This window comes from Nicotiana attenuata, unplaced genomic scaffold (genome assembly GCF_001879085.1).
Source record: "Nicotiana attenuata strain UT unplaced genomic scaffold, NIATTr2, whole genome shotgun sequence".
NCBI lineage: Eukaryota > Viridiplantae > Streptophyta > Magnoliopsida > Solanales > Solanaceae > Nicotiana > Nicotiana attenuata.
The window spans coordinates 18,139-36,803 of NW_017673373.1; the positions used below are offsets into that span (position 1 = coordinate 18,139).

The window sequence follows — 18,665 nt, forward strand, 5'->3', positions numbered from 1 at the left end:
CTAGTCGCCTTTTGCCGACATTAGGGCTCCAATCCCTGAGTTGAGCTTTTTACCCTTTAGCCAACATTAGGGCTCCAATCCCTGAGTTGCGCCTTTTACCCTTTAGGGCTCCATTCCCTAGTCGCCTTTGCCGACATTAAGGGCTCCAATCCCTGAGTTGAGTTTTTTACCTTTTAGCCAACATATGAGGGCTCCCATCCCTAAGTTGAGCCTTTTAGACATAGGGCCTCCATTCCCTAGTCGCCTTTTGCCAACATTAGGGCTCCAATCCCTGAGTTGAGCTTTTTACCTTTTAGCCAACATTAGGGCTCCAATCCCTGAGTTGCGCCTTTTAGACATAGGGCCTCCATTCCCTAGTCGCCTTTTGCCAACATTAGGGCTCCAATCCCTGAGTTGAGCTTTTTACCTTTTAGCCAACATTAGGGCTCCAATCCCTGAGTTGCGCCTTTTAGACATAGGGCCTCCATTCCCTAGTCGCCTTTTGCCAACATTAGGGCTCCAATCCCTGAGTTGAGCTTTTTACCTTTTAGCCAACATTAGGGCTCCATTCCCTAGTCGCCTTTTCCCAACATTAGGGCTCCAATGCCTGAGTTGAGCTTTTAGACATAAGGCCTCCATTTCCTAGTCGCCTTTTTACCAACATTAGGACTCCAATCCCTGAGTTGAGTTTTGAGACATAGGGCCTCCATTCCCTAGTCGCCTTTTTTTCCAACATTAGGGCTCCAATCCCTGAGTTACGCCTTTTTAGACATAGGGCCTCCATTCCCTAGTCGCCTTTTGCCAACATTAGGGCTCCAATCCCTGAGTTGAGCTTTTTACCTTTTAGCCAACATTAGGGCTTCAATCCCTGAGTTGTGCCTTTTTAGATATAGGGCTCCACTCCCTAATTTTTGCCATCCTAGACAAACACAATTCTTGTTTTATTCAAAAAAAAAAAGCAAAAAGAGAGAATAAATTCAGACTTTTGTCACAAATAATTCACGAAACTTTCCTAGTGAAAACTGGGGCAGAAAAATTTCGTTCGTTTGTTTGTTTTGGTATCTAAGCAGGCTTGACCTCGAGGCACAGGATCCAAGGTAGTTGAAAGAATGAGTCTCAATCCAATATAAAGAAAAGAAGAGAAAAGAACAAAGAAGAAGTGAATTCAAAATGCTGAAGCGGACAAAGATGCGGATTTGCTCAAAATTTGATTGAAGTCACAAGCTCCTCCTGTCCCGCTTTGATTCAAGTGATGAAGAAAGAACCAGCACCTACAGCTTGCAAGCATCAAGATTCAGATCGGAGTTTACAGCAAAATCAGCTAAGACTCAAGATCAAGCTTCAAGAGTTTTATAGATAGGAATCTTGTAACTCATAGTTGATAGGCATAGCTAGCTTGGCTTTGATTTTCCTTTTGGTGTAATAAGGAGGTCAGCAAGCAGTAGCAGCAGCAACAGCAATAGCAGTGAAATCACAGCTCCCGGTAGTCCCAGCTACCAAAACTTCCAGAACTACATTGACCTGATTCCTTTATCGCCAAGGATATGTAGGCAACCTCTGAAGCAAGGTTCGGTCAGACGTTTTTCAAAAATTCTTCTCACGGAGTGCCAAGCAGGCAAAAATCCCTCATAATTGCTCATTTATCTTTGCCCGAAAACCCTTCGTGTCTCCGAGCAAAGACGGGCAGCTGTGAGCACGTGATTTTTTGCCCCGCTGAATTACTCCTATAGAATTCTTAAGATTAGGATTTTCCTTTTTATTATTTGATTTTTAGGATTTAATTGCGTAATTTTGTGTGTATTTTTATTTGTGTGTGCACGTTTAGTTTTAAATAATTCATAAAAATACAAAAGATATTGCATGGGCATTTAGGATTTAATTTTACATATTTAGATTAATTAGTAATTAGGGTTGTACAAAAATCACAAAAATTTTGATTTGTTTTGTTTGGTTTAAATTTTGGTTTCCTTTAAATTGGTATATTAGTAGTAGTTTTAATTATAGCTTAATTAGGCAGGTTAAGAAATAAAGGAAAAAGGATTAAAAGAAAAGGAATTGAAGGAAAAGAAATTTGGCTTGTTGGGTATGCATTTGTTGAGCAGATTTTAAATGCAATTCATTGACCCAAAAATTTAAACCCCTGAAACCCGTCCAAATCGCCCCAAACCCGGCCCAGATCCGATCCATCACCCCTGTTCCCCCCAAAACGACGTCGTTTGGTTTATGTGCAATCCTACCCGTCTAGGTATTTTGATCCAACGGATGAGAAGTGGGAACATTTTGATATACATATGTCCAAACATGCCCCTACCCCCCCTCCCCCTTCTCACCGTCTCTCAGACCCCAAACACCCAAACCCTAATTCCGCCGCCTACCACCGCAAACCGCCGGCCGAAAATCGCCTCCGCCGGCGGCGATTGGTCAATCACTTCCAAATTTACACAAAAGAATCCTCTCACCCTAATTCCTTTTGTATCCGCTTGTTCTGTTAATTCAATAGCCTTTTTCATTGCTTTTCGAAAGGAAACTCTATTCTTTAATTGTCCAGCTATAAATTCTGCAAGAATATTAGGGTTTCCATAAGGTTTTGCAATTCTTGTGACAGCAATGTTCAGCTTTCGGTTTACACAATTAAATTCTTTTTGTAAGGTCGTTTGTAATTCTTCGATTCCGCGCGGTCGACTTTCTATTAATAATTTTGGGAATCCCATAAAGATTATGACCTGGATCAGATCGATTCTTTTTTGAATCTCTATACGTGCAATTCCCTCGACGCCAGAGGACGTTCTCATATTCTTTTGTACATAATTCTTGATACAATCTCTTATTTTTTGATCTTCTTGTAAACCTTCAGAATAATTTTTTGGTTGTGAAAACCAAAGGGAATGATGACCTTGGGTTGTACCCAGTCTGAAACCAAGTGGATTTATTTTTGTCCCATAATCCCCCACTATTATACATATCACGATACGGCATAGCTGTAGATTTTTTTTTCCATCTCATTTTTTTTAACGAATTACATCTCTACATATTCATCATCTAAAGATATATCTTTCATTACAANTGTTGGGCCAATTTTAAATGCAATTCATTGACCCAACAATTTAAACCCCGAAACCCGTCCAAATCGCCCCAAACCCGGTCCAGATCCGGTCCAGCACCCCAGTTCCCCCCAAAACGGCGTCGTTTGGTTTATGTGCAATCCTAGCCGTATAGGTATTTTGATCCAACGGACGAGAAGTGGGAACATTTTAATATACATATGTCCAAACACGCCCCTACCCCCTCCCCCTTCTCGCCGTCTCTCAGACCCCAAACACCCAAACCCTAATTCCGCCGCCTACCACTGCAAACCGCCGGCTGGAAATTACCTCCGCCGACGGCAAATGGTCAATCACTCCCAAATTTACACAAAAGACTCCTCTCACCCTCCTCATACCCATGACACTATTAATCTCCTTCAAATCTCACTAGAGTTCCCCCAAACATCCCAAACCCTAGCGCCGCCATGGACTCCTCCGCCGTGTCCGGCGGCGCCACCACTCCAAACACCCCCAAAATAACACCCTTGAACCCCCATCCTCCCCTCATTACAAATCCACACTCCTTTCCCTTCAAATATTCCCCAAAATTCTCGAATTTCAAATCAAAAGAAGCAGAACCCTAGAACTTGGTTTGGCAAGGCTTCTCCTCCAGTCTTCGTGAGTTTTAGGTTCAATTTCACCATGGGATAATGTTACTTGACTGTTCTTGACAAAGAACAGTTGATTGACATTATCTCGCGATTGAAATTGGAAGGCAGTCGTGCTCAAGTTTAATGGGTAAGTTTTCTTAGTTTTACTCTTCGTTTACTTCACCTTGTACGTGATTTTTAATTTGTGCATTGATCAGTGTTCTTAGGTTTTTTTTAGTTTTTTATTTCCTTTTCTTCTCTATTCGTACTGATTCTGTGTTAATTTTGTTTGTTTCTTAGTTTTTGGTTTGACTGATAATAGATAGTAGTAGTTTTCAATCCCGAGTTCAGTAGTTAATTCAAGCTTAAGTTAGGGTTATTTGGATTTGTATTCAAATTTTGGGGTTTTGTTTTAATTGAATGTCATTTGGTGATTGCTGAGTAATTCTAAGCCCCTGTAGTTAACTCTGGTCATCTTTGACCAAGTTAAAAGGGTTGGGTTTAGGTTAACCTAGTTAGTAATTTCAGGGGAAAATCAAGGGTAATTGGGGTATTTCAAATAGGGAATCCTGCAGTAACTGAAAGTAGAACCCCCTAGAACCTTCTAGATGGGGGTTCTAATTTGAAATTCAGAAACTTAGTAATATAACTTGGGTAACAAGTTAGTCCTTCAAGGACTTCTAAGCTAAAAAGCTAAAAATAAAGAAGGGGCTAGGGTGTAAAGTAAAAGTCTGAAAATTGCCCTAATTTTGCCTATAAAAGGCAGTACCCCTGCCTTGCAAAACAAGTTTTAAGTCCAGAGATCTGAAATTTGAAATTCAAAGTTTAGAAGCTAGAAATTTTGAGAGAGAATACTAAAAATCAACAAAGTCTTCTGCAGAATTTGAGAGTTCAAGTATATAGAGTTTAGAACTTAGAATTCAAAACAAAAATCCTGAAAAAATCAACAAAAAATGGCCTAGAAATCCACCAGATCTACTATTTCATCAAGCTGCAGCAGTTTAAATTCACTTCCAAGTGCTGAAACTAGGTGGAATTCACCTGCAAAGAGTCAATTTGAATCATCAAAGTTTGGTCTTAGGTTCAGCTGGGTCCGTTGCTCAATTGAACCTTATTTTTGGTGTTTGCTGCATCTTAACTCCTGAATTTTGCATTGGACTTGCTGGGATTTTGCTGAAACTGCATCTGTTACTTTGTTGCTGCCTGGCTGACCTTCAATCTTCTTATTTTTGGTTCTAAATTCCAGGTATTGCCTTGGCCTCTAAATGATGTTGAAGTATGAATCAGAATGTATGTGATCAGCATTGAAGAGATTATGAATTGTTACACATTTCCTTGTTAATCACACTCATGTTGTTTGATTCATGTTGAATTCGTGTAGTTTAATTTGATGTATCCTTAGTCTACTTATAAACATGCCTCTTCAAGTGTTGAACTTAAGCTTCATTAGAGTGTTGAGAGTTACATGATTTAGATTTTTGATAATTGTAACAATTGGACTATGGACTTCTAAATATAGTCAAGGTTCATTATCATGTTTAGCTGTAGGTTAAATACTTTTGAACTGAAAAGTGATTGCGAGAACACTGTGAATTTGCATTACTTTTTTTAGTTCTGATTCAAGGTTTTGGTACTTAATTCCCATAGTTCAATTTTGAAACTAATTGATTATAATTTTAAGATCTGCAAAAGTAAAACACCACCGGTCATATATTCTCTCAGTTTAAACATGTTAATCACTGTTATTGATCTAATATTTGCATATGAAAACAAAGGTTTCCCTTACATTGGCACAAATTAATTTGCCTTACTATTTGGGTTATTTGGACTTTAAAGACTGGGCCTAGCGTAGGCCTAGTTGCATAATGAATTAGTTCTGCTAAGCTCAGACCCGTAGAGATTTGGTCTTGAGACTCAACTCCAACTGTGCGTCCGGATTGGGCTCATTTTGTGGCCCAAATTTTGGACCATTCCACGAGTGGGACTGGTAACGCACCCCTGTCCCTGGGCCAGGTCTTTCACCTATTTCTTTTCATTTTTGGACTGGGCTGGTTTCACACCCAACATAGGGAAGTCCTGAATCATTTTGGACCTACTAGTTTTAGAAAAATAAGGTTTAGGCATTGGGCCTATCAAGTTAAGTAGCAAACCTTAATAGATAATAGTAGCTCACCCTCAGGATATCCTTTATAAATGAAATTGAGGTGCGCCGCGCCAAATAAAACCATAAATTGCGTGGCCCTCTTTAATTACCTCCATAAAAGATACTTAGAAATCGGGACGTGCCATTTAGCGAATTCTCATGGCCTCCCGCAAAGATATCAACACGCTAGTTGCTTTAGGCTCGTCTTTTAATAATATTACCTTCTTAAACTCGGGTGCGCATTTCATGTGACCCAAATCCAAATCCTAAAACGTTGAATAAAATGTGTTTCGGATCCGGGTGCATTTCATGTGACGTGATCCAAAAATACATTTTAAACAACGTTCAATCTTCCTTAAAAATTAATTAAAAGCGGTAAATAACTTTAAATTGCACTATAGGATGAACATGTTTTAAAATCAGATATTAGGCCAATTATGATAGTTTAAGCGACCGTGCTAGAACCACGGATCCGGGGGTGCCTAACACCTTCCCCCGGGTCAACAGAATTCCTTAGTCAGAATCTCTAGTTCGCAGACTTCACTTGGAAAGTCGAAAAATTCTTCGATTTGGGATTCAAAATAAACCGGTGACTTGGGATACCAAAAGCCAAACCTATCCCAAGTGGCGACTCTGATCATTAAATAATCCCATTTCGAATAATGTCACTTTAATTGAAAAAACTCCCTTATGCACTATCCTTTAGGGGTAGGTGTGTAAAATGGAGGTGTGACACCAGCAGGGCCAACCCAGGTTCCAGAGGGGTTCATCGCCCCCCGGTACTCCAGGATACTCTGGTCCGTCTAGTGGGCCTTATAGAGAGTGTCACTCAGGCAGGCATATTCCCTGTAGCACCAGCTGTCTCTCAGGCTGGATGAGGAGCATAGACTCCTGCTACTCGTTCTCTGGAGCAGATGGCTCCCCATTTTCAGACTCCAGCAGCTCAGCCAGTTGGGGTAGTTCCACCGGGTGTTATAGCACAGGCCGGTGATGGGTCAGCTATGTCTTCTTATGCCTTGTCGAGGCTGGACAGGTTCACCAAGCTTTTTACTACTACATATGGCGGTACATCTTCAGAGGATCCCCATGATTATTTGGTCAGTTGTCACGAGGTTCTGCGGAACTTGGGGGTAGTGGAGACCAATGGGGTCGACTCTGCAGCTTTTCGCCTATCAGGTTCCGCCAAGAAGTGGTGGAGGGATTTTTGTTTGGCTAGATCAGTCGGGTTGCCTGCTTTGACGTGGGATCAGTTCTCTCAGCTATTTCTAGAGAAGTTTCTCGCTATCACCCGGAGAGAGGATTATCGGAGGCAGTTTGAGCGCCTCCAGTAGGGTTCCATGACTGTCACCCAGTATGAGGCTAGGTTTGTTGATTTGGCTCGTCATGCTCTTCTTATACTCCCCACCGAGAGAGAGAGAAAGAGTGAGGAGGTTCATTGAGGGACTCGCTCAGCCTATTCGATTGCAGGTGGCTAAGGAGATAGGGAGCGAGATTTCTTTTCAGGATACGGCCAATGTGGCCAGGCGGGTTGAGATGGTTCTAGCTCAGGGGAGCGGTCAGGGGTCTGACAAGAGGCCTTTTCATTCTGGTAGGTTCACTGGTGCTTAGTCTGGAGGCAGGGATTCTTTTGGTAGGGGCCATCCTCCCAGGCCGTTTCATTCAGCACTACGGGCTTCTCACGGTGCTCCAGGTGGCCGTGGTTCTCACATACAGTATTCAGATCAGCTACCCTACAGTGTATCACCATCCTATCAGTGCACCTTCGCTCCAGAGCTTTCAGGGTGGTTACTCAAGTCGTTAGGGACAGTTTCAGGGTCAGCAGTCCCAGCAGCCGAGGACTTGTTATACTTGTGGCGATCCGAGGCACATTGCTAGAATTTGCCCTCGAGCGTCGAGCAGTTCTCAGCATCAGGGTTCTCGTGTCATGGTTCAGGCACCGGGTGTTCCACCGCCGCTCAGCCAGCTAGAGGCAGGGATCAAACAGCTAGAGGTAGAGGTAGAGGTGTTAGAGGTGGAGGTCAAGCCGCTAGAGGTGGAGGCCAGCCAGCAGGAGACCGTCCCAGGGATGTGGTTCAGAGTGGTGGGCCCAGCCCCGATGTTATGCTTTCCCAGCCAGACCTGAGGCTGAGGCATCCGATGCCGTTATCATAGGTACGATTTCCGTTTGCAGTAGAGATGCTTCAGTTCTATTTGATCCAGGGTCTACATACTCCTATGTGTCATCTTATTTTGCTACGTATTTGGTTGTGCCTCGTGATTCTTTGAGTGCTCCTGTATATGTGTCCATGCCAGTGGGTGATTTTATTGTTGTAGATTGTGTCTATCGCTCGTGTGTGGTTATTATTGGGGGTCTTGAGACCCGTGTAGACCTCCTACTTCTCGATATTGTTGACTTTGATGTTATTCTGGGGATGGACTGGTTATCACCTTATGACGCTATATTGGACTGTCATGCCAAGACAGTGACCTTAGATTTGCCGGGGTTGCCTCGATTGAAGTGGAGAGAGACTCCTGTTCATTCTATCAGTAGGGTTGTTTCTTATATGAAGGCTCGGTGTATGGTTGAAAAGGGGTGTTTGGCTTATTTGGCTTATGTTCGTGATTCTAGTGCTGAGGTTCCTTCTATGGATTCCGTGCCAATTGTTTGGCAGTTTCCAGAGGTATTTCCTGTAGACTTGCCGGGGATGCCACCCGACAGGGATATCGACTTTTGTATATTTGGCTCCGGGAACTCAGCCCATTTCTATCCCGCCATATCGTATGGCCCCGCCAGAGTTAAAGGAGCTGAAAGAACAGTTCCAAGACTTGCTTGATAAGGGCTTTATTAGACCTAGTTTCTCGCCCTGTGGTGCGTCGGTGTTGTTCGTTAAGAAGAAGGATGGATCGATGAGGATGTGTATTGATTATCGGTAGTTGAACAAAGTCACCATCAAGAATAAGTATCCATTGCCAAGGATTGATGACTTGTTTGATCAGCTTCAGGGTGCGAAAGTGTTTTCGAAGATTGATTTGAGATCTGGCTACCATCAGTTGAGGATTAGGGCATCCGGTGTCCCTAAGACAGCTTTTCGCACTCGGTACAGGCATTATGAGTTTTTGGTGATGTTATTCGGGTTGACAAATGCCCCAGCAACATTTTATGGATTTGATGAACCGAGTGTTCAGGCCGTATCTGGATTCCTTCGTGATTGCCTTCATTAATGATATTTTGATCTACTCCTGCAGCCGAGAGGAGCATGAGCAGCATCTTCGGGTCGTTCTTCAAACTCTGAGAGACAATCAGTTGTATGCCAAGTTTTCAAAATGTGAGTTTTGGTTGAGTTTAGTTGCCTTCTTGGGTCACGTTGTATCAGTAGAGGGTATTCAGGTGGATCCAAAAAAGATAGAGGCAATCAAGGACTGACCTAGACCCACATCAGCTACGGAGATCCGGAGTTTCTTGGGTTTGGCGGGTTATTACCGTCAGCTTGTGGAGGGGTTTTCAGCTATAGCAGCCCCGATGACCAGGTTGACCTAGAAGGGTGCCCAGTTCAGGTGGTCGGACGAGTGTGAGGCGAGCTTCCAGAAGCCCAAGACAGCTTTGACTACGGCGTCGTTGTTGGTTTTGCCCACAGGTTCAAGGCCATTTACAGTATATTGTGACGCATCTCATGTTGGACTTGGTGCAGTGTTGATGCAGAACGGCAAGGTTATTGCATACGCTTCGCGACAGTTGAAGATTCACGAGAAGAATTATCCAGTTCATGATTTGGAGCTAGCAGCCATTGTTCACGCGCTGAAGATTTGGAGGCATTATTTATATGGCGTGTCATGTGAGGTGTTCACGGATCACAAGAGTCTACAATATTTGTTCAAGCAGAAGGAGCTAAATTTGAGGCAAAGGAGGTGGTTGGAGCTATTGAAAGACTATGATATCACCATCTTGTATCATCCGAGGAAGGCCAATGTGGTGGCCGATGCTTTGAGTAGGAAGTCAGCCAGTATGGGCAGCCTTACGTATATTCCGGTTGGTGAGAGGCCGCTTGCTTTGGATGTTCAGGCGTTAGCCAATCAGTTTGTGAGGTTGGATGTTTCTGAGCCCGGCCATATTTTAGCTTGTACGGTTGCTCGGTCTTCATTATTTGAGCGTATCAGGGATCGGCAGTATGATAATACTCATTTGCTAGTCCTTAGGGACACAGTGCGGCACGGTGGTGCCAAGTAGGTTACAGTTGGAGATGACGGAGTCTTGAGGATGCAGAGTCGAGTTTGTGTGCCTAATATGGATGGACTTTGTGAGTTGATTCTAGAGGAGGCCCATAGTTCCCAGTATTCTATTTATTTGGGCGCCGCCAAGATGTATCAGGATTTGCGGCAGCATTACTGGTGGAGAAGAATGAAGAAGGATATCATTGATATGTAGCTCGATGTTTAAATTGTCAGTAGGTAAAGTACGAGCATCAGAGACCTGGTGGTTTGTTTCAGAAGATTGAGATTCCTAAGTGTAAGTGGGAGCGTCTCACCATGGACTTCGTTGTTGGACTCCCACGGACTTAGAGGAAGTTCGATGCAGTATGGGTTATTGTTGATAGGCTGACTAAGTCAACACATTTCATTCTTGTGGCAGTTTCCTATTCTTCAGAGAGGTTAGATGAGATCTATATCCGAGAGATCGTTCGTCTCCATGGTGTGCCCGTGTCTGTCATTTCGGATCGGGGTACGCAGTTTACCTCGCATTTCTGGAGGGCAGTTCAACGTGAATTGTGTATACGGGTCGAGTTGAGCACAATATTTCATCCTCAGACGGACGGACAGTCCGAGCGTACTATTCAGATTTTGGAGGATATGCTCTGCGCCTATGTTATTGACTTTGGAGGTTCTTGGGATCAGATCTTGCCATTAGCAGAGTTCTCCTACAACAACAGCTATCAGTCAAGCATCCAGATGGCTCCCTATGAGGCATTATATGGTAGACGGTGTCGATCGCCAGTTGGGTGGTTTGAGCCGGGAGTGGCTCGGTTGTTGGGTACAGATTTAGTACAGGAAGCCTTGGACAAGGTTAAGATCATTCAGTATAGGCTTCGTACAGCTCAATCCAGGCAAAAGAGTTATGCCGACCGTAAGGTTCATGATGTGGCATTCATGGTCAGAGAGCGAGTGTTGCTTCGAGTGTCGCCCATGAAGGGCGTGATGAGATTTGGGAAGAGGGGCAAGCTAAGCCCTAGGTTCATCGGGCTTTTGAGATCCTTGATCGAGTGGGAGAGGTGGCGTACAGACTTGCGTTGCCGCCGAGTTTATCAGCTGTGCATCCACTGTTTCATGTCTCCATGCTTCGGAAGTATCATGACAATCCATCTCGCGTGTTAGACTTCAGCACGGTCCAGTTGGACAATGACTTGACCTCAGAGGAGGAGTCGGTAGCTATTCTAGACCGGCAGGTTCATGAGTTGAGATCGAAGAGTTTTCTGTCGGTTCGTGTGCAGTGGAGAGGTCAGCCTATTAAGGCAACTACCTGGGACTTCGAGTCTGATATGCGGAGCCGATATCCCCAACTTTTCACCGACTCAGGTACTTTTCTATGTCCGTTCAAGGAGGAACGGTTGTTTTAGAGGTGGAGAATTTGATGACCCAAATGGTCATCTTTTGTTTAGAATCCATTTCTGTGTTCTGAGACCTTGAAAACCTACTTTTATCTCTCCTCGATTTGCGTGCACAGTCCGAGCGCGATACCGGAAAGCTTTTGTGTGAAAATTTAAGAAATAATGATTTTTGGCTTAAAAATATGATTTTTGTTGACTTCGATCAACATTTTGGGTAAACGGTCCAGGACCCATGTTTCGATGGTCTCGGAGGGTCCGTAGAAAAATATGGGACTTGGGCGTATGCCCGGAATCAAATTCAGAGATCCCTAGCTTTAGAAATCAATTTTTGAAAAAACTTGTTTTGCTGGTTTTTAATGAAAATAAAGAAATGTATTAATGTTGAACTCGTTGGTATGGGGCCCGTATTTTGGTCCTATGGCCTGGTACAAGTTTGTTATGATATTTAAGTTCTATCTGCGAAATTTGGTGAGAATCAGAGTTGGTTTGACGTGATTTGGATGTTCGGTTGTGAAAATAGAAAATTTGAAGTGTTCTTGAGGAAAATCATGAGTTTGAGGTTAAATTCGTATTTTTTGATGTTATTTTGATGATTTGATCACACGAGCAAGTCCGTATGATATTTTTAGACTTGCGTGCATGTTTTATTTGGAGCCCCAAGGGCTCGGGTGAGTTTTGGATAGGCCACGGAGTGATTAGAACTTAAGAAAACTCAGTTGTGCATCTGGTGTTTTGCACAGGCCTCTGATCTCGCAAATGCGAGATCAAGCTTCGCAAATGCGAAGTCTGCCGGCCTGGGAAATGCGACAATATTGTCGCAAATGCGAACAAGGCCTGGGAAGGCCAACCTCGCAAATGCGAAACTTGGCCGAAATTGCGACATATGTGTCGCAAATGCGAAGGCAGCAGTAAATTCAAAGGGTTCGCAATTGCGAACCCCTGATCGCAATTGCGATAACTGCAGCCCGTTAAGTGAGATTTTAGACGGGATTTTCACTTCATTCTTCAAAATATCAAAACCTAAACTCCAAAGGGCAATTTTCCTAGAGCAAGTTCTTCCCCAAATCATAGGTAAATGAATCTTAACTCTTTTTCTTCAATCTATTTCATGTTTTTACATGATTTCACTTCAAAATCTAGGGTTTTTAATGGGAAAATTGGGTGTTCTTGGGTAGAAATTAGGATTTTTGAATTTTGGGGATTTGGACCTCAATTTGATGTCGGATTTCGAAACAAATTGCATATTTGAGTTCGTGGATGAATGGGTAATCGGGTTTTGGTTTGAACTTTGAGTTTTGACCAAGCGGACCCGGGGTCGGTTTTTGACTTTTTGGGGAAAACATTGGGAAATCTAACTCATGCATTAGAATTGGTTTATTTAGCGTTAATTGATGTTAATTAGTTAATTATGACTAGATTCAAGCGGATTGGAAGTGGAACTGAGAGGTAAAGCGGTAATTGAGGCTTGATTTCGGCTGTGGAACCGAGGTAAGTGTTTGGTCTAACCTTAGCTTAAGGGAATAGGTGTTGTTGTCTTATTTGCTACGTGTTAGTATTGAGTTTGACGTATAGGCACGGTGACGAGTATTGTAACGACCCGGCCGATCGTTTTAAGAATTAATGCCCCGTTCCCCTATTAACTGCATTCCCCGTGTTTGTTTCTGCTATTGTGAGTTGTCGGGAGGATTCGTTTTGAGTTTCGGAGTGTTTTGGGACACTTAGTCCCTAAATGAGAGCTTAAGCTTTAGAATTTGGACCGTAGTCGGAGCAGTGCGAAGACGGCCTCAGAATGGAATTTCGTCGATTCCGTTAGCTCCGTTGGGTGATTTCGGGCTTAGGGGCGCGTTCGGATTATGTTTTGGAGGTCCGTAGCTTATTTAGGCTTGAAATGACGAAAGTCAAATTTTTGAAGTTCCTGGTTTCGATAGTGGGAATTTGATAGGGGCCGGAATGGAATTCCGGAAGTTGGAATAGGTCCGTCGTGTCATTTGGGGCGTGTGTGCAAAATTTCAGGTCATTGGGACGAGATTTGATAGACTTTTTGATCGAAAGCGGAATTAGGAAGTTTTGGGGATCCTTAGGCTTGGATTGGAGAGTGAATTGTGGTTTTAGCGTTGTTTGATGTGATTCGAGGGTTGGAATAAGTTCGTATGATGTTTTAGGATTGGTTGGCATGTTTGGTTGAGGTCCCGGGGGCATCGGGTGAGTTTCGGGTGCTTAACGGAAGTTGAATTGGACTTAAGAAAAATCTGAAGTTGGCTGGATTTGTCATAACCGCACCTGCGTGCAAGGGACTGCAGGTGCGGGCCCGTAGAAGCGATGGAGAAGCCGCAGATGCGGCTGGACGTTTGGAGTTCTGAAGTCGCAGGTGAGAGAGCTGGAGCGCACCTGCGAGACCGCAGTTGCAGTAGAAGAAGCGCAGGTGCGGCTTGGTGCTTTAAGTGAATTCTCGCAGATGCGCACCTGGGACCGCAGGTGCGAGGAAATGGCCGCAGGTGCGGAAACCCTGGGCCAGAACCTATATAAGGTAATTGTCGCGATTTTTGCCCATTCCTTCACCATTTTCATCCGGATTTTGAGCTTTTTGGGAGGTTTTTGAGAGAGAATTCAAGGGAGCTTCGAGGAGGTAAGGTTTTTGGAACCCAAACTCGGTATTATGGTATTTTTCTACTGATTTGGCAAGAAATTGTAAGGGTTAAATTTGGGGGTTTAGGGTTTGAAATTGGAGACTTGGAATTGGGGATTTGAGGGGTTGTTTGTGGTCCGATTTTCGTGTATTTGGTATGTATAAACACGTGAGAGTGTGAGGATTCTAGTTTGTGGTCTGAACTCGTGAGAGTGTGAGGATTCTAGGATTGCAAATTTTATCCGATTCCGAGACGTGGGACCGGGGGACTTTTTGGGAGATCTTCCTAATTTCGCGTATTAGCTTCGAATTAATTAGTTGAATTAGTTACTTGAAGTTATATTTACATTATGCAATTACTTTGAATAGATTTGGGCCATTTGGAGTCGGGTACTCATGGCAAGAACGTGATATCGAGTTGATTGAGCTGGTTCGAGGTAAGTGGCTTTCCTAACCTTGTGGGGGGGGGGGGGGGACTCCCCTTAGGATTTGGTGTTGTTGATATATGAAATGCCTTTTACATGAGGTGACGAGTGCGTACATGTGCTAATTGTTCAAAATCAGATTTTCATTAAGTAACTATAATTGTGTTTTCTTCCCTGTTTATACTACTTGCAATTTAAGCCTACTGCTAGCTTAGGAAAGCATGTCTAAATGAGTCGATTGTTTTACTTGCTCAAACTGCTTTATTTGAATTCTGTGCAGCGTGCTAGGTTAGAAATACCTGTTTTACCTTGGTATGAAATTGGATTGAATTGAATATTCTTCGTGTTGCTGTTGTGTGTTTACTTTGGGACTACGGGCGGTATCCCGATAGATCCCCCTTGCCTGTTTATTTGGGACTACGGATCGGTATTCCGGTAGATCCCCCTGCACAATTATATTGGAACTACGGGACTGCACCCGATAGATTCCCCCAGTACTAGGTATTTACATTTGGGACTACGTATTGGTATTCCGGTAGATCCCCTGCGCACTATGAGTTGGACTACGGGACGACACCCGGGAGATCCACTGGATATTTACATTTGGGGACTACAGTACGGTATCCTGGTAGATCCCCGGTTGCTGGTTATTTACATTTTGGGATTTCAGGACGGTATCCTGGTAGATCCCCGGGTGCTATCTCTGTGTAGAGCTATCTTCTTTCTGTGATTTTGTCTCTGTTGTAGTTGTTGTTATTCTTATTACCCTATGTTGCTTTATACTGTTTTATATATATATATATATATATATATATATATATATATATATATATATATGTTTATGACCGGTAGGGACCTGACCTTCCACGTCACTACTCGACCGAGGTTAGGCTTGGCACTTACTAGGTACCACCGTGGTGTACTCATGCCCTTTCCTGCACATGTTTTTCCGTGTGCAGATCCAGGTTCATCTGCTCAGCCATATCGTTAGCGAGACGAGGCGACTTTCGGAGACTTTGAGGTATATCTGTAGCGTCCGCGGACCGAGGAGTCTCTCTCTATCTCTTTCAGTTAGCTTTAGGTCTTTTGTACTCTCTGTTGACTAGATATTCTGGAGTTAGAACTTTATGTAAGCATTCTCAGCTTGTGATTTCGTAAGATTTCGGGTTTTGGGAGTTGTTCCAATTTTTGAGAACATGTATTGGTTTATGCCGAGCGACATCTTAAACGTTTCTATCTTTATTTATCTTCAGTTTTTATTGGTTTTTCCGCATTTCGTTTCTTTTCCGCAATTGCTAGGCTTACCTAGTCGTAGAGATACGTGGATGTTGAGCGTGCAAGTGAGTCTTATATTGTGACTGTTATGTCTATTATCATGTACTGTTCATGCTTAAAATGATATTTCTCTATGTTAAGCAAGTTTTATGATATTGTTGAGTATTTGATCATTGTTGAGTACTGACCTAAGTTGAGACTTATTTCATGGAATTAACTGTTGAAACGAGATTGGTTATTGTTGATTCCCTTGCCGGGATGTTATTGTTTCTATTGTTGATTCCCTTGCCGGGATGTTATTGTTCCATTGTTGATTCCCTTGCCGGAATGTATTATTTCTATTGTTTGGGTGAGGAAGAGTGTAAAGCATGAAGGGTGGTGTCGCGCACGATATTGTGAGTGAGTGTTAATGCACGAAGGGTGATGCCGTGCCGATATTGTGAGTGTTAATGCACGAAGGGTGATGCCGTGCCATGATTTGAGAGCTAATGCACGAAGGGTGATGTCGTGCCACGATTATGAGAGTTAATGCACGGAGGGTGATGCCGTGCCATTTCTGTTGTTTCTTATGGTGAGAACGAGATTAAAAGCACGAAGGGTGATGCCGTGCACGTGTTACTGTTTCATTATCCCTGTTGATACAAATATGGGGTTCATTATGCTTCTCTGTTGAATTACTATTAGATTTGATATTCCCCGCAGCATATTTCCCCTTTCCATCTTTATCTGTTATTTTCTGTTATTATTGTTCTGCTCGTATATGAATTAACTGCACATGTTTATATGGTTGTCGTGTCCTAGCCTAGTCACTACTTCGCCGAGGTTAGGCTCGACACTTACCAGTACATGGGGTCGGTTGTAATGATACTGCACTCTGCACTTTTTGTGCAGATTTCGGTGCTGGACCTTGTGAGTAGATTCGAGGTTGCTGCCTTCGGTCCATGGAGATCAAGGTAGATCTGCTGGCGTTCGCAGAGCCTGAAGTTCCCTTTCCTTGTTTTAGTTTCTTCAGTCTCTTCTATTTCGAGAACAGTTGTACTTCTTTCAGACTTATATTTGCAGTAAATCTTAGTCGTTCGTGAATTGTAACACCAGATCAGTTGGGGTAGTTATGTATTAGAATTGTTGGATTGCTATATCACTTCCGCATTTCATAATTATTTTGTTTTAGTTATTATCTGTTCCTGTTTGAGTTAATAATAATAGTAAAACTGTAATTATTGGCTTGCCTAGCTTTCACGAGTAGGTGCCATCACGACTCCTGAAGGTGGGAAATCCGGGTCGTAACAAACCCTCGATTTTGAATATAACACTGCCTGCCCAGATTTTACTCTTCGCGAACGCGATAGTGCCCTCGCGTTCGCGAAGCACAAACTGCCCTTGACCTGGAATTCCTCCTCCGCCAACGCGAGGACCTCCTCGCGAATGCGAAGCCTACGCCGATTGACCCTACACGAACGCGGTACGCTCCTCGCGAACGTGTAGGCTTATATGCCTGAAGCTCCAATGACTGTTGACTCTGTGCGAACGCGATGACCTGGTCGCGAACGCGTAGCCTTATTGTCATACACCTTCGCGAACGTGAAGAACAACTCAGCTGCTCTTTTCAAATGCCATACGCGAACGCGAGAGCCCTCTCGCGAACGCGATGAAGGAAATCTCTGCAACATCACACCAAAAAATCTGCCAACTTCTAAAGCCAAGAATTGATCAGTCAACCACCCGAAACTCACCCGAGGCCCTCGGGACCTCAACCAAACATACCAACACATCCCATAACATCATTCAAACTTAGTCGAACCTTCGAATCACTCAAAACAACATCAAAACACCAAATTACCCTCAGATTCAACCCCAAATTTGGCACACACGTCACAAATGATACTACGGACCTAGTCCAACTTCTGAAATTCCATTCTGACCCCGATATCAAAATTTCCACTGTCGAGCAAAATCGCCAAAATTCCAACTTTCGCCAATTAAAGCCAAATTCTGCCACGGACCTCCAACTCACATTTCGGACGCGCTCCCAAGTCCAAAATCACCTAACGGAGCTAACGGAACCATCAAAATTCAAATACGGGGTCGAATACTAAAAAGTCAAAACTTGGTCAAACCTTTCAAATTTAAAGCCTCTAGCTGAGACCATTCTCTCAAATCGATTTTGGATAACCTGAAAACCAAAACCTACGATTCACATAAGTCATAATACATCATACGGAGTTCCTCATGCCCTCAAACAACCGACCGAAGTGCAATTGCTCAATACGACAGGTCGGGTCGTTACAATTACAATACCGATCGAAGTTGGTCGGTTATTGTCGAATATATATATATATATATATATATTATATATAATATATATATATATATATATATATATTATATATATATATATATATATATATATATATATATATATATATGATAGTGTGTATATTGTTGCGGCCAAACGCACATGCAAGTATACGCGATCGTCAAGTAATAAAGTGACTAAAAGTCGGATGTCGAACCCACGAGGACTTGTGATTAATTATTAACTAAATTAGACTATCTTAATTATCTAAACAAGAATTAAACCTAGAAATTTTTGATTCTAAACTAATTAAATTAAGAAATATAAATAATGAACTTTGAACAGAGAAAGAGCAGATTTTTATGATATCAATGTAATGAAAACGATCTAGAGTTATGGGCTATGTAACATTCCTATTGTATTCTTCAATTGAATTGACTAACTAATTTATCTAGTTTATTGGTTAACAGGGTTAATATTGCTCATAAGAATTTCTCGAGTTCTTACTCGCCTATTCAAGCTAACCTAACTCCTATATGTCTATGAAATTAGAACTAACAAGAATGCATTTATAATTCCTGTAAATTAACCAAGCAAGGCAATTAGGTATATGTCTATCCTAACCGCGAATCCGTTCCCCGATGCCCAAGTTCAAGAACTTGCTCTACT

The 18,665-nt window shown here is 42.8% G+C and overlaps 1 protein-coding gene across 1 annotated transcript; it reads right to left on the bottom strand.

The window, feature by feature from the left end:
* Positions 1-2,315: 2,315 nt before the first annotated feature.
* LOC109216186 (30S ribosomal protein S3, chloroplastic-like) lies at positions 2,316-17,370 on the bottom strand. The gene is made up of 2 exons (XM_019380317.1): positions 17,196-17,370; positions 2,316-2,977 (listed from the first exon to the last, which is right to left on the bottom strand). Exons 1-2 carry the CDS (start codon positions 17,368-17,370, stop codon positions 2,316-2,318), a joined length of 837 nt encoding a protein of 278 aa, XP_019235862.1.
* Between the last annotated feature and the right edge of the window lie 1,295 nt (positions 17,371-18,665).

Bases quoted from the DNA above. Each gene is read 5' to 3' on its own strand.
- LOC109216186 (XM_019380317.1), bottom strand. From the start codon at position 17,370: ATGTTGCAGAGATTTCCTTCATCGCGTTCGCGAGAGGGCTCTCGCGTT. The intron at 2,978-17,195 runs GCATATAAGCCT...AAAAAAAATGAG, and splicing joins AACAGTCATTGGAGCTTCAG to ATGGAAAAAAAAATCTACAG.